This window comes from Rutilus rutilus, assembly GCF_951802725.1.
Source record: "Rutilus rutilus genome assembly, chromosome: 8".
NCBI classification, from domain to species: Eukaryota; Metazoa; Chordata; class Actinopteri; order Cypriniformes; family Leuciscidae; genus Rutilus; species Rutilus rutilus.
In genome coordinates, this window is record NC_140222.1 from 20,585,760 (window position 1) to 20,609,501 (window position 23,742).

At 37.7% G+C, this 23,742-nt stretch overlaps 1 protein-coding gene and 1 long non-coding RNA gene across 14 annotated transcripts in view; both read right to left on the reverse strand.

Annotated features, from left to right (window-relative positions):
- Positions 1-23,742, reverse strand: part of LOC311296012 — a 288,024-nt gene that overhangs the window by 106,024 nt on the left and 158,258 nt on the right. The gene's annotated exons all lie outside the window — the stretch shown is intronic.
- LOC311295989 (uncharacterized protein) lies at positions 4,403-22,280 on the reverse strand. 13 transcript variants are annotated; one of them, XM_084417591.1, is made up of 7 exons: positions 22,192-22,280; positions 21,287-21,408; positions 15,673-16,977; positions 14,759-14,964; positions 13,607-13,744; positions 9,826-10,231; positions 5,352-7,113 (listed from the first exon to the last, which is right to left on the reverse strand). In XM_084417591.1, the coding sequence occupies exons 6-7, from the start codon at positions 9,881-9,883 to the stop codon at positions 6,041-6,043; spliced, it is 1,131 nt and encodes a 376-aa protein (XP_084273717.1). In that variant the 5' UTR covers positions 9,884-10,231; positions 13,607-13,744; positions 14,759-14,964; positions 15,673-16,977; positions 21,287-21,408; positions 22,192-22,280; the 3' UTR covers positions 5,352-6,040. The 13 variants fall into 12 exon arrangements, 8 of the variants coding, with proteins under 8 accessions (XP_084273720.1, XP_084273719.1, XP_084273717.1 ...); XM_084417594.1 differs by having other exon boundaries at positions 14,759-14,799; XM_084417593.1 differs by having other exon boundaries at positions 14,864-14,964.

Here is a 23,742-nt window from a genome sequence, read left to right on the forward strand (position 1 = left end):
AAAGGTTACTGTCTGTGATTTTTGCCATAGCCTACTGCGATCTCTGATCGCAGATTTTTGCTTTCACTTCGATATCATCTCTCATCCTTCTCTCTCTCTCTCATCCTCTCTCTCATCCTTTTCTGTCATTCTATCTCTAATTCTGATCATTTTATTCTCTCTCTCACTGTTATTCGTTATCTTGTATTGTTTAACTGTATTTTATGTACATAGACATATAATTGTGTGTATTGTGTAGTTTGATATATTCCTTAGTTCGATGTATTTGTCCAATTATTAAATTTCATATATTCTTGATTGTCTCTGTTTTAAATGCTCATTTTCAAGTCAATGAAATGCTTGATCTAGCTACAGGCTTTACAATTTGATTATGGTTTAGTAACCTAAATTTTATAAGGACAAAAGGAATGGTTTCATGGCCAGAAGCTATTCCTTTTTGAAATTATAAGAAGTGATAACTTTAGTGCGAAAGTTAGTAAGTTAATCTTATAGGTCGTTTGCGGGACAAACAACTGTTCGATAATTACATTAATTTTCCATTAAGGGTTATCTCATAATCGATCTGAAAATAGGATTTGATATATGAATGATGAATTATAATTCGTTGTGATTGATTATTCATACAAATCGATCTATTTTCAACTTTGAATAAATTAATGTAACTAATATGTAAAATATTAATCATATTCATGATTAATTATTCAAATTCCCTATAGATAATTTGAGCTATTAATGTACGTACCCAGTGCGGTTACAACCTTGTTCATTCATTCACTCACCGCGAAGTCTTGTTGTACTGTTAGTTTGCATTTCCGAGCGGTTTCCCTGGTTTCTTGTGTTTTGGTTTATTTGGATTTCTTGCCCCGTTCCCTGGATTACTCTTTTGCCTCTGGTCCCTGCCTGTTTTGTTTGCTTCTTTGTTGGTTTGTTTGGACTGCCTACCTGTGTTTTGACCTTTTGCCTGTACACTGGATTACGCCTCTGGATTGCCCCAGCCAATAAAGCTGCATTTGGATCTCCTACTTCGTGTCTCTGAGCAGTTTCGTGACAGAAGACTTTGCCATACCCAGATCCAGCAGCAATGACAACATGGACCCAGTAACTAGACTCTGTTCCATCTTCCAGGATGGTTGCCCCATAGAGGACTATGTGGGTGAGTTTGTGGCTTGTTGCCACCTAGCCCCGCTGGACGACGGGGAACTCAAGGATTGCTTTTGGATGGGACTGGATCAGGACGTGAGTTTTTATTTGCCTGAGGCTGACCCCAGATGGACTCTGGTTCAATATATAGATTTTGTTTTGCTATTTTGTGGGTCTTCCTTCATAGTGGGCGAGGTTGAGCCCGCACATCACGTCGCCTCTGCTGATCCAGAGACTGTTCACGTCGCTTTTGCTGATCCAGAGACTGTTCACGTCGCTTCTGCTGATCCAGAGACTGTTCACGTCGCTTCTGCTGATCCAGAGACTGTTCACGTCACTTCTGCTGATCTAGAGACTGTTCACGTCACTTCTGCGGATCCAGAGACTGTTCACGTCACTTCTGCCGATCCAGAGCTTCACGAAGTCAGTCCTGTCGAGCCCGAGCCAGAGCTTCATGTCAGTCCTGCCGAGCCCGAGCCAGAGCTTCACGTCAGTCCTGCCGAGCCCGAGCCAGAGCTTCACGTCAGTCCTGCCGAGCCCGAGCCCGAGCCAGAGCTTCACGTCAGGACAAGAGGGCCGACTCCACGCCTGTGTCTTCGGACAAGATGGCCGACTCCACGCCTGTGTCTTCGGACAAGATGGCCGACTCCACGCCAGTGTCTTCGGACAAGATGGCCGACTCCACGCCTGTGTCTTCGGACAAGATGGCCGACTCCACGCCTGTGTCTTCGGACAAGATGGCCGACTCCACGCCTGTGTCTTCGGACAAGATGGCCGACTCCACGCCTGTGTCTTCGGACAAGACGGCCGACTCCACGCCTGTGTCTTCGGACAAGACGGCCGACTCCACGCCTGTGTCTTCGGACAAGACGGCCGACTCCACGCCTGTGTCTTCGGACAAGACGGCCGACTCCACGCCTGTGTCTTCGGACAAGATGGCCGACTCCACGCCTGTGTCTTCGGACAAGATGGCCACCGCATCCCCTGAGCCCGTTCCTGTTCCTGTTCTTGAGCCCGTTCATGTTCCTGAACCGTTGGATCCGCCTGAAGGGTCGTCTCCGCCCCGGCCACCTGCACTGCCTGCTCCGCCCTGGCCGCCTGCTCCGTCCTGGCCACCTGCACAGCCTGCTCCGCCCTGGCCTGCCGCCCTGCCAGAGTCTTCAGGTCCCCTCCCGCTGCACGGGCCTGGCCCTCCGTCCCGCCCCCAGGTCCGCCTCCGCTCCACCTCCCTCCTGGACAGTTTTAGGAGCGTCTGGAATCCGCTCCTTAAAGGGGGGGCTATGTAACGATCACCAGCTGGAGTTGCCCTTGAGAGCCTCCAGAGGGCACTTCACATAAGACCATTATCACTCTCAAACTACATTTCCCAGAACTCACTGCCTGGACTCATTATCACTGATCACATTCACCTGTACCTCATTCACTGATTGCATTCACCTTTGTCTTATCACCCTGTTAGTCTAAGTCTATTTATACCTTGTTCATTCATTCACTCACCGCGAAGTCTTGTTGTACTGTTAGTTTGCATTTCTGAGCGGTTTCCCTGGTTTCTTGTGTTTTGGTTTATTTGGATTTCTTTCCCCGTTCCCTGGATTACTCTTTTGCCTCTGGTCCCTGCCTGTTTTGTTTGCTTCTTTGTTGGTTTGTTTGGACTGCCTACCTGTGTTTTGACCTTTTGCCTGTACACTGGATTACGCCTCTGGATTGCCCCAGCCAATAAAGCTGCATTTGGATCTCCTACTTCGTGTCTCTGAGCAGTTTCGTGACAGCTATGTTGTGCCAACGTTCTGTGTTTGCTGGGTTCTCCCCCTGAACATTTTTTAAACATACCATTTCAGTGCAGTTTGGGAGGGACAGAAATACCTTAATGGAGCTAGCAGCAACCCTCCTCTATCTGAGGACTAAGTTAAAGTATCTATTTTGTAAGTTTATGTAAAAGACAGGTTGATGAAAGAACTGTAAGCTCAAATTCAAAAGCTTTTGAAGTCTACTTAATTAAAAGCTTGTTTACACACACACTTACTGTACACTTAGGCCTACTACACATGATTTTAAAAACAGTACCATTGCAGTTTTTATGTTATGATTTTAAATTGGTATGTGACCTAAGAACGATCTTACATTAAAGGTACATAAAGGTGCTGAGGTCTGACTTTGTGGTGCTCTGAAATTAAGTTATTTTAATATTAATATGTGATGAAGAAGTTTGACAGATTTCAGTGCTGAATAAGGTTAACACTACCCCGTTTATTTGAAAATGGTTAATATTTGACAGGTACCAAATAGAATTCAGCGTTCTGCTCATTTTAACATGTGTTAGTGGTCATATAGGCTATATTGTATTATCTTACTGGCATAATATTTGAATAATATTGAGGCATTGAATCTATCATCTTACAGCCATACTCTTTTACTAATGATAATAATATATTTTGTATTACTGCATTATTGTTGTATTATGGCAAGTAGTACCTCATTACCTCATAACCGTGAATAACAGTCTATGGGAGAAACATCAAGTCGATGCCTTGATAACGTTAGGTTGGATTTTGCAGTTAGCCTACAACAAATTTAACACCCTCGTTTCTATGAAACTGAAAACAATTGAACCAGCTGGAGACTTTGACACAACAGAACAGATGTTTCAAAACCGATCAGATAACGTTACTATGGCTTTGTATGGCAGTAACGTTAGCCAACTAGTTTACGGTTAGACTAGGCTAGCTATCGATAACGTTACACTGACACAACTTAAGTTAATGCTCTGAATTCGCAGCTAATATCAAATCCATAACTTTTTGATCAAGTTAAAATTTCCAGGTCAACCACAAATAATCCCACTACCTTTTAATATCATCCGATAACTAATTCAATGCTGATTTGTTGCTTTGCCCACTTACCACTTCAAGACCATCTGTAAAACATTGCCAGCTCAACGTGCGAGACGAGTGAGTTGCTTGAACATACACAGCAAAGATTCTAGAGCGCGATTTGATACACAGACACCATAGGCTATTAGGAAAAAGGGCTGATGCTGACCAATTTATTACACATCCAGAAGAGTACATTGAGTCGTTATAGGCTCTATTATGGAGCGTAATAGGAATAAAGTTGTGACAAAAAAATTATCAGGGAGGAAAAATCTGAGGGGGCATGTGCCCCCTCGCTTTGAATGGGCATGACGCCACTGAGTATGATAATAATTCAGTAGTAAACACTGACACATGATCTGATAATCTTTTTGCAATTTTTATTTTAAAAGTAGGAATATATACTGCTGCTGCTGCTCTTCCATATTCTGGTTCCTTAGACCCATCTGTAAATACCTGTAACACAGAATAATACTCTTGCATATATTGTGAAACTTCTATTGTATACTATTCTATTGTATACTTCTAATACAGTTGGCATATTCATCTCTGTTTTTTTTTTTATTCTTTCATGAATTTGTAAGTCTATTAGCGGCATAGGGAATAACCAAGGGGGAATTGCTGGAGAAGGAGCAATTTCATGGTCTTTCAACTCCAATTCTGTTAACCTCCTTCCTTACTACCCAACCAAAGCTTTAAGGAAGAACATTTATTTATTTACGATACATTATTCATTCACAAAGAAAATTGGTGTCCTTAAAGGTTGGATTTTACCTAATTTTTTAAATTAAGGCATTAAGTTCAATTTCCAAAAGATGATTTTTTATTCCTCTTTTTAGTCAACTTGCCTAAGCTTATGCATAGCACTGTATATAAACTACAATGTCTACTGCCCTAGTTAGACTTGATGACTACAGCAAGTTCTCAGTAAAGTTCAATAAAGAGTAACTTCTGCTTGAAAGATATCCCAACGTCTCCTGGTCTCTGCTTTGATGAAGGAAAAGTTTCCAACAACGCTAATGTAGTCTTTAATTAAATTTTTTTATAAAATAATGTGATCTCTGTGGCTTCCAGGTTTTAACAAATAAATTAGACCTGAATTTTAATGATATATGACTGCTGTGTTTGCCTAATAATGATAACACTTTTTAAATGAACAAATTTAAACAAAATTGTTTTTTTGTTTCTATGGCTTCCCAATTTCTACAATTACAATTACATTTTAGTGACTTGTATCAGTGCTATGTATATCCAATAATGTTGTCTTAAATGAAGATCCAAATCTAATCTCAAATGTGGTTGTAACAAGGTTAGATGTTATGGCAAGGAGGAGGCGGGAACCGGCGAACAATCAACAATTTTAATAAAAAATATACAAATACAAAAATGAAAGTAAAGAGAAAAACAAAACATCAAATAAAATCCAGGCCTGGCCTCTCTCATCCTTCACTGTCGTCGCTCCTCCGTAAGAGATACGAGACTCTCTCACAGCCCTCGTCCTCGTCCTGCTTTCCACCGTGGTTTTGTGCACACTGTAGTAACCAGTAATCTACAGCTAACAAGCAATTCGCGTAACAATTTTACAGCTCGGCGAAGCACTTTCTACAAACACTGCAGTGTATTGAAAAATCACTGCATAAAAGATAATACTGATTAATAAATGCTGATTAAACAGAGTGATAGGATTTAATAAGGCGATGGGAGTGAATTCTTATGCTCCATTCACTATTATAAAATGTTTAAATATAAATTGAACTAAATATAAAAAAAGCATGATGTGCTATTGTATCATGAAGTAAACATTTATACAAGAACTTCTTAGATATTGTTGATTTGGGAGAAACTCATGTTGATCTCCATCTTGAAGATGACCTCTGTTCACTGTAATAACTTTGAATGTTTCATTGTCCTGTCATCACTTGTTGTGGCTAGTTTGGGCAGATTTATATAGAGATAGATTTGATTGCTTAATTTTATTGTTAGGTGAGGACATAGTGTCGGATTTGAATGTGATGGATCCGAAGATGAATTCAGACATGATTTAATGATTTCAAACATTTGTTTTTTGTATGATAGAGTAGAGAAGATGAATGACTGAAACTCTTCCCACACGGAGGGCAGTGATACGGTTTCTCTCCAGTGTGGATCCTCTCATGTGATTTCAGAGATACTGAGTCAATGAAACTCTTGTCACAGTGTGAACACTTGTAAGGTTTCACTCCGGTGTGGATCCTCTCATGTATTTTCAGATATTGTGAAGTTTTGAATCTCTTGTCACAGTGTGAACACTTGTAAGGTTTTTCTCCAGTGTGAGTTATTTGATGCAGCTTCAGTTCAGCATCTCTAGTAAAAGTTTTCCCACAATCAAAGCACATGTGATTCTTCACACCATTGTGTCTTTTCTGGTGTAAATTTAAAGAACTCATCTGACTAAAACTATTTCCACACAAAGAGCACGTGTAAGGCTTCTCCTGTGTGTGAACTTTCATGTGGTCCTTCAGCGTATCTCCCCTAGCAAATTTTTTACTGCATTGATCACAGGTAAACGGTCTTTCACTGGAGTGATAACGCAGATGTCTTTTAAAAGTGTATACTTTTCTGAAACTCATCCCACACTGATCACATGTGTGTGGCCTCTCTCCAGTGTGGATTGTCATGTGATCCTTAAGGGATGCTTTTATTCTGAAACTAATCCCACATTGATCACATGTGTGCGGTTTCTCTCCAGTGTGGATTGTCATGTGTTGATTAAGGGTTCCACTTTGTCTGAAACTCTTCCCACACTGATCACATGTGTGCGGCTTTAATCCAGTGTGGATTCTCATGTGTAAATTAAGGCTTTGTTTTTGAAAGAAACTCTTCCCACATTGATCACATGTGTGCAGATTCTCTCCAGAGTGGATTTTCATGTGTACATTAAGGTTTCCTTTTTGTGTGAAACTCTTTCCACACTGAGGGCAGGTGAAAGATTTTTTGGGTCTTCTTTTCAATAAATTACTTTCAGCCTGTGAGCGACTCAAAGACTTTTCACCAGTTTTGACATGATGATGTTTCTCCTCCGCTTCACTCAGTTCTTCACTCTCCTCATCTTCTTCCATCAGGTCTAAAATGAAAGTAAGGAAAGGTTCATTTTCAGTAAAACAAACAAAAAAATAGAGGGAAAGACACAAAGGTGAAACATGATGTAATATCAGAAAGAATATAACCGCTATAAAATTATTTTGATCCATTTATGCAAGAGATCGGCCATAATTAATATTTTATATTTTTTTCAGATAGTCTATTTAAGCTTTTTTCTTGTAGGGTCACAGTGATCCTGGAGACTATCAGCCTCTCACGCCATAGGCTGGAAAACACACTGGATTGATTCACACTATAGGGATGTAATGTTTCTGTAATGAAAATTTCATATCATGATTATAGTGACCAAAATTATCACAATTATCAATATCATCACGGTTTTGTTCAAATGAGATGAAAATGTTCAGCAACAAATGAAAGGTTAAATGTCAAACACTGCTTTTTCTATTGTTATAAAATACATAGATGAAAAGCAAATAAAAGTATTTACATATACATGAAAAAACATTTATTTTAAATGTGTAGCGCAGGTTTTTCATGCAGCAACAACATTTGATAGAAAGGACAGAGCAAGAAAGACCATTAATAATCTTAATTTTCACTGCGCAAAAGTATTGAATGATGAGCTCGAAGCAACATTGAGTCACTACATTGTAAAGTAGTGTGACAACATGCCCCACCTGCAGAACTGGGATCTAAATCCAGCTAGTGTGTTCTGCTAGTTAGCAAAGCATTAAAGAATCAGATTAACTGTTAAATAACATATTGGAGATTAAAATAATTTCAGATTTGTCTAATTTTAAATAAACAAAAAAATAGAGATGAAAAATGAACACAAGTAAGAAATTTACTTTTGCTATGGTTAAATAAATGTTCAGTGACATCTTCCAAAGATTTCTGAATTTTGGCGCAATATTTTCTCTATATGTTGATATGGCAACTATTAAATACACTAAGTTTCATCATGCTGGCATGTGTGGAAGCATTTAAAACAAGGGTGTTACAACTAGCCGCGCGTTACATTGTGCCCCACGCTCCCCCTTTTATGTAAAACCTCAGGGGTGCGTTCTCCGAAACTACCTTAACGCTATGTCATTCTTAAGTTGTACCTTAAGAAGTACCTTATCGTTAATACGTGGTTTCCGAAACCTTCTTAGTTAAGTATACCTTCTGTAAGTCATACGTTCGTAAGGTTGGTCTGGAGCGCTCTTAGCTATACCTTATCACTGCTGACGGTTCATACCGCTATTGGCCACCACTACGCAAAAAGCTTTTTTACGTCGCAGTTTAATTACACATAGAAAATTTTATATGAACATTTAATATAAAATCTGATTTAGTATTAAAATTACATTTTTACTTTACTTTAAAATTTTACACATAAAATACTTAAGTTGTTATAGCCTACACCCCGTGTATGGAAGTGTTTTCATTAATAACGTTTCCATACACTAATGGTTGTTAGCTTTTTTAATTACTATCCTAAGGCACATCAGCTGGCGAACCATTTGACAGAAAAGGCTTAGGAGTCTATATAAAGAAAGATGAGTTTACACAAACTTTATAGCTATGGCAGCGAGACAGCGAGTACTTGTTTTAAATCAAAGACGGCGCCGTCCTCGGAGCCAGTTAGTGTATGTCAACTACATGGCTGGTGGATAATCAGCATACGTTGTGGAGAACAATAACACACTTATGGCCGTAAGGGTTTGGGATTGCACACTTGCTAAATTATAAACACATACTCATATTTATTTCTGCATGTACATATTTCAATGAGCCCAGATAAATGCAGTTTGTACTATTTCTAAAACGATTCTTTATAAAGAACATTGTTTTCTCAATACTTTACCTATACCGCTGTGAAGGAAAGAGCGCACAATCGATCATCGAGGCATCGATTTCAACCTATTCAGCGCCTCCACCATGGACAGCACCTGCTAAGGTCGAACTTAAGAAAGTTTACCTTAAGCAACATCCTAAGGTATAGTTCGGAGAACACACATAGGAAATGTATACCTGTAGTTAAGGTGTACCTTTTGAGCGCGCTAAGAGACAACGTTATCGGAGAACGCACCCCAGACCTTTTTCTACAGATAAAATATAATAATAACATTTATATATTTTATATAGAATATAAATAATTATATTTTTACATTGTATATTTTCATAAACTCAAACTAATATAACTTTTTTCTGTTTCACTTTCATAATTTATTTTAAAATTTATATTTACAAGACCAACCATATGTCTATATTCCAAAGCATTCTTGAATTACAACCATTTAAGTTTGGATAGTGATTTTCATGTCTATGCGAAAAAAAAGGGGGGGAGGGGGGAGGGGGGAGGGGGTGACAGTTAAAGGGTTAAATACCAATACATAATTAAAATGTAAGTACTCTGAAAAAGAGAGTATAAAAATCGAGTGTCTGTAGTCCTCTCAGGGCGCAATAGAGCTGGTAACGTTAAGTCCCGCCCATCCGTAAAACCCTGCTGGCCCTCTAGGTTCTAAAATCGTCAATGCAAGTGAATGGGAGAAAATAATTATTTTCCGGTCCTGTTTGAATTGTGCCATGAATGTGAACATATGTTGTCTGTGAATTTTTTATATAATTTTTCATGTTACGAGTTTGACAGTACATTGTATGATTCTTCGGCTAGCAGTTGTGGAAAAGACATAACGAGAAAGACTACATGTCGCCTATGTGACGTCACCGCATAAAGTTGACTTACCCGTGGTTTTCGCCAACCTCAACGATTTTGTCCTCTCCCTGAGAGAAGGCACAGCCATGTTTAGCGGGATCCGTGTGCTTGTGTCCGTGTGCGAATGGTGGTGACGTTTCAAACGCGTCGAAAGCAGCGAAGAGTTGTAGTCCACAAAGTGCTCTCAAACAAAGGCCGTTTCTCAATCTGCGTTCTTGTCTGTACTTGTGTTCTTGTGGACTTGTGAAACGTCATCAGGCGCTGCCCAAGTACTGTTCCAATTCAAGGTTCACATTTAGCCAAGTCCAGTTCAAATTCCCGGATGTGTTCTTGATCCGCCCCTTTTACCGAGGATGCATCGAGAGGTGACTTGCTGCGGACTTGATACAGCCGGTATCCCAGAATACATATCGCACCAACCAGCAAGCGTCAATAGCTGAGGAGAAAACCAGAGTAATATCAACATACTACTGTTATTGTGTCATGAAATGTAATTTTAAGAGTGTTTCAGGCGAGAATTTAGTTGTTAAAAGCTCAAATCTGTGGTTTATTTATAAAGATAGCACCTATTTGAAAAATGTATCTGACGTTTTCAGAGTTGTGAGGTCTCTCTTTTAATTGTGTAATTTATCAGTAATTTGCCAATTTTGTGGTTCTATTTAGGGACGGGTAGCACTGGGGTTTGGTTTATTGAATAATAAGTTTTAATTAATATGAATTGAAGACAACAGTAAGAGAGAAAGAAAGTATAAGCTACATCCTGCTAATTCATTGTTTTTATTTAAAACATTCTTGTTTTTATTTTATATTATATTACACGGTCTCTCTCGCGCACAGACACACTCGGTCTCTCTCGAGCACTGTCACTTGCTCGTGCAGTTCGTTTCGCTTTTGTCCAGTCCGGCGCCTCGATATGGTCATGGTAGCGAGGGAGAGTGACAGACGTCCAGACAATCATTTCATTCGTTCTGAGTGGAAATAAGTAGTTGGGTTTATTGTGCCCTGAGAGGACTACCGACACTCGATTTGTATACTCTCTTTTTCAGAGTACTTACATTTTAAATATGTATTGGTATTTAAAGAAAGTTTAAACAAATTTGAAAAAAAAAAATTTAGAAAGAAACTGCCGACCCTACCTTTAATATAAGTAGAAGTAATGCATTGAATAATAGGCCTACGTTGTTTAAATTGTGTTCAAACGTGCATACGTCCATTAAAGAGTGTATGTGTACAAAGAGAATCGCAATGCTAAGGCATTAAGGCCAGGGTAAATCAAGGGAAAATACAATTTACCTCAACAAGGCAACGTAATGAATAACACTCATCTCATTTGTGGAGGTGGAAAAGCAAGTTATTTGTGACATGCAAGATTTATTGTATAAAGATTTAAATTATACAAAAGAAAGGGTACGAGTCTGGTATGCTGTTTTTGTCAATTTCAAGTTTTAATTTCAAATGTAGGTTATGCGATTTTAATATAAGTACATGGTTAAATATTTTACCACTTGCTGTATATATAAGTTAAAATAAAAGTTGCTGATAACCGCGAGGACCCATGCTAACTGTTTAACGTTACTCAGACGCACTGAACTCATGACAAACTACAACCCCAAATCAGAAAACGTTGGGACACTGTACAAATTGTGAGTAAAAAAGGAAAGGAATAATTTACAAATCTCATAAACTTATATTTTATTCACAATAGAAGATAACATATCAAATGTTGAAAGTGAGACATTTTGAAATGTCATGCCAAATATTGGCTCATTTTGGATTTCATGAGAGCTACACATTCCAAAAAAGTTGGGACAGGTAGCAATAAGAGGCCAGAAAAGTTAAATGTACATATAAGGAACAGCTGGAGGACCAATTTACAATTTATTAGGTCAATTGGCAACATGATTGGGTATAAAAAGAGCCTCTCAGAGTGACAGTGTCTCTCAGAAGTCAAGATGGGCAGAGGACCACCAATTGACCCTTCGCAGGGAGCTTGATTGACAGGCGTTCTAATTAATCATAATCCGCAGTCAGGAGAGATAGCAGATTAACATGGGAGGACTTGAACTTGAAAAACGGAATGTACTGACGCCTTTCCGCGGTTTAAAACAACATTCCTTCTTATGTTCATTCATGTTTATTTAATGCTATAAATGAACTAGAAGGAAGAGATGATCGGTTCACGAGCAGCTTTAACTGATGCTCTACAGCGATCTGTCAGACACATTTAAGAGCCACAAAACGGTATGTATCGTTTAAATTTCTTTTTAAAAAAATTACCAAATTTGAAAGGTAAGACTTTGTTTAATATGTTTAATATTAAAAGTAACCGAAAAGTAACCTGGTCTGTCAGCCTGTTGTCAGTCTCCTCTCTGCTCCGTGATGTATTTTTCACTGCGTGAGAACATGATGTGGCATGAGAGCGGCATAGCTTGTCGGACATAGCAACAGTAACTAAGGGGGGCGGGACTTTGCGAAGGGTCAATTCCCCCAATGCTGCGGCGAAAAATAGTGGAGCAATATCAGAAAGGAGTTTCTCAGAGAAAAATTGCAAAGAGTTTAAAGTTATCATCATCTACAGTGCATAAGATCATCCAAAGATTCAGAGAATCTGGAACAATCTCTGTGCGTAAGGGTCAAGGCCGGAAAACCGGATGCTTGTGATCTTCGGGCCCTAGACGGCACTGCATCACATACAGGAATGCTAGTGTAATGGAAATCACAACATGGGCTCAGAAATACTTCCAGAAAACATTGTCGTGAACACAATCCACCGTGCCATTCGCTGTTGCCGGCTAAAACTCTATAGGTAAAATAAGAAGCCATATCTAAACATGATACAGAAGCGCAGGTGTTTTCTCTGGGCCAAGGCTCATTAAAAATGGACTGTGGCAAAGTGGAAAACTGTTCTGTGGTCAGACGAATCAAAATTTGAAGTTCTTTTTGGAAAACTAGGACGCCATGTTATCCAGACTAAAAAGGACAAGGACAACCCAAGTTGTTATCAGCGCTCAGTTCAGAAGCCTGTGTAAAGGCAAATTTTTTCTAAACAATCATCTTTGCATAAGAGACAGTCTGGAATCAAATGATCATTAAAAGTAATTTATTTTCTTGCAAGAAAAGGCCCAGTTGCCACACAGAAGTCAAAAGTACAGTCTGTGAAACAAGTGCGACAAGGAGAGAAAGACAGAGCAGCCTTTTTATGCTGTTATCTCTTCAAGGTTTTCCGCCTACCCCTAGATGGATGGGAAACTCAATCAGGGCTCTTATTACACACTGAACTTTAACTTAGCTCTACTTGCAGCCTGCAAGTCCAAAATCGGACCCCCCTTTGACCTCCGGGTACTGAAATGACCAGCCTGCAGTTCGCAACTAGAAGCCTGTATTAGACAAGAATGGGACAACATTCCTATTCCTAAACTTGAGCAACTTGTCTCCTCAGTCCCCAGACGTTTGCAGACTGTTATAAAAAGAAGAGGGGATGCCACACAGTGGTAAACATGGCCTTGTCCCAACTTTTTTGAGATGTGTTGATGCCATGAAATTTAAAATCAACTTATTTTTCCCTTTAAAATGATACATTTTCTCAGTTTAAACATGTGATATGTCATCTATGTTGTATTCAGAATAAAATATTGAAATTTGAAACTTCCACATCATTGCATTCTGTTTTTATTCACATTTTGTAGTGTCCCAACTTTTTCTGATTGGGGTTAAAAGAAAAAAGAACTGCCTTCAACACATACAGCCCATTAGTATTACATATACCAGTGTTTATACTCAAAGTGTGTAACGTGCATTTTGTTTCAGTTACCTGAGAAGTATGATATAGTTTGGATAGAATGCTGATGTGACATGTGACGGCTTCCCGTTGCTGTATTTCTTCTTCTTCTGGTGTTTTATGGCGGTTTGGCAAACCAATGAAAAAGGTGCATTACCGCCACCTATTGATCTGGAGTGAGGAGTATGCACAGATTTGGAAGAGAGAGAGAGAGAGAGAGAGAGAGAGAGAGAGAGAGAAAACACATTCCTAGATCGTATCTATTGTTGCTGTGTTTTTCAGGTATTTAAATAATACTTAAAGGAAGTGGTACTCTCTTTTGACAACTGCATGTTGATTGATTTTATTGTGTTTTGTCAGTAAGCCGGCTTATTTTCTTTTAATTATCCCATTTCTGTGAAGGTTTTTTTTTTTTTTTGACACTGCATCTCCTTGGCCGAACCTATCAATCCTGGTCCAAATTAATATATTGAGTTACTTTAGTAACTGAGTAACAACTGAATTAAGTGTCACACAAGTGAACCGAACATGTCCCCTCCCGGTCACTGTACAAGCTGATAATGAACTGAAAACTAATTTCTCATAAGCAAAGGTAAAACTGTTCCAGTTCAGAGCGTTGAACCAAGAATGAAACTGTGAGTTTAAAGTGAAAATCTCATTTGCATGATTGGCAGGTTTAGTGATTCTGATCCTCTCAGAATAGAGCAGCTCCGTATCCAGCAGTGACCATGTTCAAAAACCCCTAAGAGCTTCATTTCATATTTACTACTAAATGCAGATGTTCTCAACTAATCAAGCATAGCATTCATTCTGGTAAGTCAAGCTCGCATCAGCTGACTTTCAACTGATCCACATCTTCCTATAGGATATGTCATCTCTCTACCAACAGCTCCTCCTCGTCCAGTCAGGACTACATTTATATATGGGTATGGGGTATCACTGATCTCCTGGCTTGCGCATCCATTAGAATACATGGACGCACAAGGAGTTCTTGCCCAGAATAGAACCATACCTCCAATTCAAACTTTATGTCAATCATCTGTGACTATAGTGGTCCTGACAGAATTACAATCAATCAAAAGCAGCTGAAACTTTAGTGCAGGACTTTGAATGCATGACATGATGTAGTAGAACACATTGTATGTTTATGTAATTTCAAAAAATGAAATTTCAGTCATTACTCACTCATCCTCATGTCGTTCCAAACCCATAAGATCTTTGTTCATCTTCGGAACACAAATTAAAGGATTAGTTCACTTCAGAATTAAAATTTCCTGATAATTTACTCACCCCCAACGACATCGGAAAGTATTCCAGGATTTTTCTCCATATAGTAGACTTCAATGGGCTATTTTTGAGTGAGTGAGAGCGCTATAGTGGTAACATCATCACTGGAGGTGAAATCAACAGTGAATTATGAAAACTGTGCCAAATGTTGTTCATAATGACAAATATCTATAAAATGACATATCAAACAAAATTAACATGGAGGATAGCATGCTAAGTCAAACTGCTATATTTTATTCCAGCAGATTTTTTCTGCTGATATGAAAATGAACTTTTACAAGTGAGTGAAGGATTTCAATCAATAATTTTACTTAAAAGAAAGTTGTTTGCAACATCAATAGCACAGTATATGGGCCGTTTCTGCTTTACAGTCTCATTCAGAAAATACTTACAGTAAACATGTAGCAGTGATTTATGAAAGAGTCCCAAGAGCACAGGACTTTAAATGGTTAACACATAGGTTCTGTTTACATCTGGTATTATCAATCCGATCACAAGTGGACTATGCTAAATACAGGTGTAAACAGAGTCTAAAATGTTTGTCCACTTTCCACGACTTCCAAAGGTAGTCGAAAACGCGTTCGACCGGATTGCTTTCGTCGTGTAAACGCTCATGTGGTCAAATGCATTCGAACAGCCACAAAAGACTGCCTACTTTCCGCCCACTGACTTAATGCATAAACATTTTGGGAAGCATGCTAGCCAAACAGAATTTAAACTTTGTTGGCTAAAGACCCAAGTTTGGTTTGAAAACGAAAAATGTACCAAGCACAATGTTCTCTCACCATTGCTGATTTCTAACACACACTCACATTGTTCAGCGTGGTCATGCGGCTGTCAGAGCAAATTAAAGTTGCTGCTCTCCATATGTATCGTCTCCGTTCACGTTCATTTGTAAATTGAGCAAGCTTATTTTGTCCATTAAATCGAAAGATCTAAAAAAAGGCTCATACATTTACCATCCCCTCAAAGAGATCAGGGTCGAAAGTTTACAAAAGAGACACCAGGTGTAAACCGGTATGTCTCAGTAGTTGGTAGTGGAAGAGAGCGCTGTTCATTCACTCCCCCACCTGTACTGAGACTCGAACCCGCGACCTTCAGGTTACAAGTCCAACACTAACCATTAGGCCCACAACTTCCTCTAAGTGAAACTTCACTTCTCTCCTAATACGACTTCTCTCCATTGTGGATCCTCTCATGGTTTTTCAGATGTTCTGATCGACTGAATCTCTTGTCACAGTGTGAACACTTGTAAGGTCTTTCCCCAGTGTGAATTCTCTTGTGCAGTTTCAGTTCACCATCTCTAACAAAAGTCTTTCCACAATCAATGCACACATGATTCTTAACACCGCTGTGTCTTTTCTGGTGTAATTTTAATGTGCCCAAGTGACTAAAACTCTTTCCACACAAAGAACACACGTAAGGCTTCTCCTTTGTGTGAACTTTCATGTGGTCCTTCAGCGCATCTGCCCTAAAAAATGTTTTGCCGCACTGATCACAGTGAAACGGTCTTTCTCCTGAATGAGAACGCAGATGCGATTTTAAACTGCATACCTTTCTAAAACTCTTCCCACACTGATCACATGTGTGCGGCTTCTCTCCAGTGTGGGTCCTCATGTGTTCCTTAAGGGATCCTTTTTTTGCAAACCCCTTCCCACACTGATCACATGTGTGTGGTTTCTCTCCAGTGTGGATTTTCATGTGATCCTGAAGGCCTCCTTTTTGTAAAAAACTCGTCCCGCACTGATTACATATGTGTGGCTTCTCTCCATTGTGGATTCTCATGTGAAGTTTGAGACTCTGTATGTATGTGAAACTCTTCTCACACTGACCGCATGCATGCTTCTCTCCACTGTGGATCCTCATGTGAACCTGAAGGTTTCCTTTTTCTGTGTAACTCTTCCCGCACTGATCACATGTGTGCCTCTCTCCAGTGTGGATTCTCATGTGTCTCGTCAGGCTTCCTTGTTCTGTGTAACTCTTGCCACACTGAGGGCAGGTGAAAGATTTTTTGTCTCTTCTTTTCAGCAAATTAAAGTGACTCAAAAAATGTTCATCAGTTTTGACATCATGATGTTTCTCCTCCGCCTCACTCTCCTTGTTCTCTTTCGTCAGGTCTAAAATAAAAGGTTAAATTTTCAGTAAATCATAAAAAATTTGTGACATTAAAAAGTGAACCCTGATGTAATAGCATTAAGAAGTAAACCACTATAAATTGATTATTTTGATGCATTTATATAAGAAATCGGCCATTGATTGCCTTTACCACTACTTTTTCCATATATTACATATATTACTTATTTATTTATTTTTCCATTTATATTTAATCTGATAAATATCCATTTCCAAATCGCTTGTCCTATTTAGGGTCACAGCGATCAGATTTGCAGGCCCCAGACAGCTTACAGTAAATACTGTAAAACAAGTTAGAAGACCCGGTGTGGTGAATAATCCGGTCACTTTGGTGTGATGAGTCCGGGCTTAGGACCCAACCAATCCGATTGGTTCAAAGCACGATTTATGGGTAATCGCTTTAGTGCCTGGTTACAAATCATACAAAATCATTTTATTATAGAAGACGTTTGTACTACGTTATAACGAGTCATTAATGGGTGGGGGGGGGTGCATTTTTCACAAATGTCATAGTGAAAAAAAATATATTTTTGCTTTTTAGCGGCGTGTTGGGGGTTCCGGTACATCAGCCATGTCAATTAGCTTATCAATGCATATCTAAATTCGCACCTACGGTATCTTTGTAGAACTTCAAAAAAAAAAAAAAAAAAAAAAAAGATGCTGCAGCCAATGAGCAGCCGACAGGGGCTGGCTGCAGGATTTTGCTGATTTTGCTTTTGTATAATAATTTTCTGGACAGTTAGGGCCAGATTCAGGACAACAGCTTAGATATCAGGACTGTCCCGAATTTTTCGGGAATGTCTGGTCACCCTAGTCTCATGCCATAGGCAGGGAAACACCCTGGATTGATTCACACCAGTTTCACAGATTACAGTGTTCACAGTAGAACTGCACGATTAATCGTTCAAAGATTGTGATCTCATCTCATAAATTACATTAATGTGCCTGTTTCTATTAAACGGATAGTTCGCCCAAAAATGAAAATTCAGTCATCATTTACTTACCTTTTAAAAGTAACTTGGCGCTTCACATTACAATTGTATAGATTACAATGTTATGCCAGTAGGTGTCAACAAGTAACTTTTAAAAAAGTATTTTAATCATTTAATCATTAATTCAAGAGATTCATTCAAAAAAGCCTGTAATGAATCCAGTAATAAAACAAATCTTTAAGGGACTGTTCGTTTTTTATTTAAGGGGCCACCGGAGGAGTTTTGAGATCTGTTGTCAAAAAAGACATGACCCTCCCTTCGCCAGCAATACATTTTTCTATGACCCTCCAAAATGATTGTGAAAAAAGGCATGACCCTCCCCGATAATTTATTGATTAGCCTACTTCTGTGCTTGACAAAGATGTTCAGATAGCCATTGTTTGTTCGTTTTTTAAACCATAAATTAAATTGCTTTCTCATCTTACTACGATAGACCAAACCTACGATTCGGTTCGAATCACGATTTTTGATTTTAGATTTGAAAAAAATCATGTTTTCCTTCGTTATGAATCGTTCTGTTTAAAAGTAGACATTTCAAGTTTTCTATATATTTCTCAGGTCTGTGAGGCAAGTACCTTCCACTGAGTTTTGGTTCATTTATGAGACGAGTCGAGTCCAGTTCTCGCGCCTCCGTGTCATGGTTGTCTATTTTCTACTATATTTACTTCTTAATAATTAAATCCAGATGAAACATTGATTAAAATTAAGATACAATTAATAGAAAAACGAAATTCACTTTAAAGAAAGGCTTTGTGCTTTCTGTTTGAGGTCTCTGTGAAATTTTTAAAGTCGCTTTGAGAGCAGTCATGTCCGTAATGGAGAACTGTCACGCCCGTAACATTTTTTTTTTTTCACATAAATGCAAACACGAAAAATAAAATAAAAATAATATAATATGTTCATTCATCCGGTGGGTATATCTTTTGGTTTGCACAGTGTAATTTATAGAATTACTAAAACATATTTTGCCACCTAAAAGTTAAAGATTTTTTTGTGTCACGTCAAATGTGTATTTCTTAATATAAAACGCATGTGTAGACTGATATTTTTCTAACGTCTTGACTCCTTTCAGACGTTTCAAAATATTGGTATTAAATGCATTTTCTGAGAATTTAAAAAAAATTTTACTGCAAATGTCACGTCCATAACACTGGAATCGCCCACTTTTAACGACTTTATTCTCAACTAGTTTTTGTGGTGTAGGTCTACGTATTTTATAATGTTAACTTAAATAATACTAATAGTAATTTAAAGATGTGGTAGCCCTACATCTTACACATAGTGGAAACAAAATAAGAATGGAAACTAAAATATGGTAGTATCGCGCTACAGCGCACATTCTATCAGATCTGGCGCCTCAGTCCCAATACTGTAAAGCTCGACGTACATTCACATCACACGTTAATGCAGCGGTAGAGTTACACTCACAGGACACTGTGCACTTATTAGCAAGTTCATTATTTGCTCGTGCTTTAAAGCTTTGCCGGGTAAACATTTCTTTGGCATTCTGTTCTGACATGATGCACTTTATCTAAGCGCGAACGGAAGTGAGCGCGCACTGTCAAACAGCGCCAAGCTGAATTTTTGTTGGGTCAGACCCATCTGATATCGAAGGGGGGCTGATAACGCAAGATCAACATGGAGCTAAATGGAAAAAAATAGCACCAAACAAGCCACTTTGAAATGTTGCTGTTTTTATAAAAAATGTTTTTTTTTTTTGGTTCTTGTACAGTGTTCGGGCAGACAGCTTAGACCAGGAGTCAAAGTTGAAGTTTAATCAGTTGACAGAGAGTTTACTGAAGACCAAATTTCCAAAGGCCGCAGAAAATGAGTAAGAAAATCCATCCTCGAACTAACTCAGCATACAAAAACATTAGTACTTATAGGCATATGAATAATCAGTTGACGTCATTTCTACAGGTTCTGAAAGGTTAACAGTATAGATCATTCTAGCAATGTCCAAACATGGTGTATCTTTAAGCATGTGGTTATTTTAAAGAGAGCATATAATTTTCATCTAAAAGCAATTATTTTAAGGGTCAACGGTGAGTCAGAAATCCTGCGCGGACACTCATCTGGGCAGCTGTTGACTCTCTGGAGTCAAAGCAAATCACTGGAACTGAACAATACATATCCACACAGAGCAAACCTGAGCTGAAGGATCGAAGAGTTTTCAATAACAACCTGTGTGTTGTACTATAAGCAAACATAGATTGGTGTAGATTAAATTTCTTTGTTTTTTATATGTAGGTTCATAATCATTTATAATCATTAGTCATTCATGTAGTTATCATTTGATTGATCATGTATTCATATTATTATATTTACATAATTTACTCATTTTATCATTGTATTATTATTCATCATTTATGTCATTATCTGCTTTATATTACTTGTTATTTCCTTGCTCTTGCAAAGCTCGCTATTTTTGTTCAATCTTATGATTGTGTGGTTTGAAGGTGTGTTTGTCTTCATGAGTTAGAGAAAAGAGAATATCTCAATTTCAAGGATTTTAAAGTCACAGGACAATGTCGTGAAGCAGTCGTTTTCCATGCTTTTTTCTTGGTATAATAACACTGGTTGGAATTGCACTGGACAAACAAAGTCAGAGCATTTAGTAGAGTAACATCTAGACGAAGTCTGAGCATTGAAACAAACGCAACTACGATTATTCAATAAACTGCTCTTAAAAGTGATTTATTGTCATCACTTTATCTTCTGCTTCTGCTCTTCTCTGGCTTTCTCAGTCAAACTCTCAGGCTTATAGAAGAATTATATCTTTTGGCATTAATTTGGTGCCCTGGTGAATCTAGATCAGATTTTTTTGATGTGGAGATTCATCCAAACTAACATTTTGGCACGATCTAACAGAAAAAGACTTCCACCCATGATTTGTAGTCACATTTCAACATATTGTGACAAACAATGGTGCTGTAAATCCAAAAGAGTTTCATACACCAAGTATGCATGTTTTAGTGGGTATATTGTACATTTTCCCAGATTCTTAGTCACTTCTCAGATTTAAACTACAGATATTACATGTAACATTTCATTCCAGAATAAATGGATATAAGCAATGATTCCCTATTCATTACATAATAAGAGAGGGGATAGTAAATCCACCCCTTCAATTTATTTTTCCAATTCGTCCCATAGTATTTGCTACTTTAAAGGTTATTTCACAGTTCTTAGAACTGTTCTTCTAACAACAACCACTAAATCTGATGAACTACTTCAAGTTTTATAATCTTAATATTCTTCAGTATCAATAATTAATCATTAATCAAGAATAAACACCAACCTCTTTGATTTTCTGTCTCTTCATTTTTTATTCTGCAGGGTTCTGGATCATCCATGTTCTCTAAACTCTATTTCTTCACTCGTAAGATGATCAAAATATTCCAACATTTGATTGGCGAATGCCTGTGGAGAATAGAAGTAGATCTGATAAATAAAAAATAAAAAAACAGTTTATTGAGTTTCACACTTTAAGCATTTATTGGATGTTTAACCATCCATCTATCAGAATGTAAAATTAACTGACATTGTTTTATATTTAAATTAATTTAGCTTTTCACTTGTCTTTTCGCAGACTATAACAAAATTAATAGAGTTAAAAGAGGTGTATCTTTAATATCTCAAAAGTGTTGATCGCTTTACCTTTCTGTTGCACCAATGAAATTACTTGTGACCATTTACAAGTGATCTAAAGACAAATTTCAAGAGATCTTGAGGTGAAAACGGAACTTGTTGTCATGAAATAAAGAGATTATCGTTTTATCAATAACTTCACATAATACGAGTCGGTATAATTCTGAAAAAGACGATAAAACAGCACTATACTAGTAGTAGGCTATTTCTCACCCACAATCTGAGACGAGCAAAACATAAAAATACATAACAACGTTTTGGCTTCGTTTTAGTAATTTCTTTAACATTTACACAGTGACTTGACTTTTAGATCATAAGTAAGTTAACATTACATCAAGCCTTAAATCAATCATACAGACGAACAGACAAAAAAAAAAATGACTAGCTAACGTTACTACGCTAAATGTTTACAGTAGGCAGACGCCAGAAAGACACAAATAGCATAGCACAGAATTTGATGGGGGGAAGACAGAAATGAGCGCTAAAATGTTGCTAAAAAAAACTTTTTTATTGTTGTCAAGATTGTGTAAATAAACAGCGCTGTGAATTACTCACCTCGACTGAGTGAGAGAACGCTGGTGGTGACGTCATCACTGCGAGACGATCGCCCCTTTGCACTTTTTTCCTCAATATCATGTACTAACAACATTGCGACAATACATACATATATATAATCACAATATGAAGATAGGAACAGGTGCAAAAGGGCATTACAGAAAAGAAAAATAAATGATTAAATAAAAAAAAAAGGAAAAGGGACCTAGGGTATACTTTTCAAGTCATATTCTTCTGTTGTCCCTATACACTTAAATAGTGTATTTTCTTTTTATAAATATCTGTGATTAAAGCATCGATCAGGAAATAGTGATTTATCAGATTTGCTTTGTTTTAGCTCTAGTAAGGTTATGTCTAATTCACAAAGTTCACTATCTAAACACTATCAGTTGATAGGATGCTATTTCTTATCATCTGAAAAAAGAAAAAGATGTAGTAGGACACTGTAGAGTTAAATTTAAACCCCTCATTGGCTAATTTGTATTATGATTTGAATGTTCTACTAGGTTTACTAATAAACTGTTAATCAAATTTCTTTCTTGTCGCCTTTTCCAAGTTAACGAAGTATGTACATACGGTATATTCATTCTTTGTCGTGTTAAAATCCCCTTGAATAAAAATACATTTTGTAGGATAGTTAGCTTTGAGGCCATTCAATTATGACTTTTGTTTCTGTCACCAATAAATCCATATTCTGGTTGTGGACATTATACCCATACACCCTAACTAAAAAAAATAAAATATAAATAAATATATATATATATATATATATATATATATATATATATATATATTTTTTTTTTTTTTTTTTTAAGTGTACAACCGCTGCAAACTATATCAGCCTTGTGAGTAATGATTTTGCCTGGGCATTTGTTCATGTATATAGTGACACCAGCAGACTTATTCGAACCATGATTAAATACCATGTCAACCTCCCAAAAGGTAGAATCTGCCGACAATTAATGTGTTACTTGTTAAAAAAAAAAAAAACCTTGTGTTACTTTGGCTTTTGCAAAACAAAACAACAAAAATTGGCTTTCTTTAAACAGCATCCTTTCAATCCCTACAGTTCAAAGAAAATGAGATGTCAGATTTTAACATGAACAATTAAACAGATAGAACTATAAATTGAACGCAAAATTAACAAGAATAAAGATTTGTCTGTTACATACCAGCCTCTTCATTGATAATTAGAAAAGTTTTTTGGGGCAAACGGGCATCCCTCCAGGGATGCAGCCGCTCTTCTCTAGTTACATGGCACATAGTCTGAGTGTTAAACATTGACTAACTGGGGCTCAGCTAGCAGAAAGACTGGCTAAACCGACTGTCCACTTGATGTCTCACGTCACAGAATTTTGATAAACCCATCACATATCGACTCTTTCACCTAGATATCGTCATACAGAGACTGTGTCTGTTTCCAGAATTAGTAAATACAAAAACACTCAAACAACTTTAAGAGTAAAAATTTAATTGATGGTCAACAAATAAAAAACACATATAATACAGATGAACAAATGATAATTGCACTTTGAAACCAACATTAAAGAT

Excerpts from the sequence above, each read along its gene's own strand:
- LOC311295989 (XM_084417594.1), bottom strand. The coding sequence starts at position 9,883 with ATGGCTGTGCCTTCTCTCAGGGAGAGGACAAAATCGTTGAGGTTGGCG. Across the intron at positions 7,114-9,825 it reads GAGGTTGGCGAAAACCACGG|ACCTGATGGAAGAAGATGAG; the intron begins GTAAGTCAACTT and ends CTTTCATTTTAG.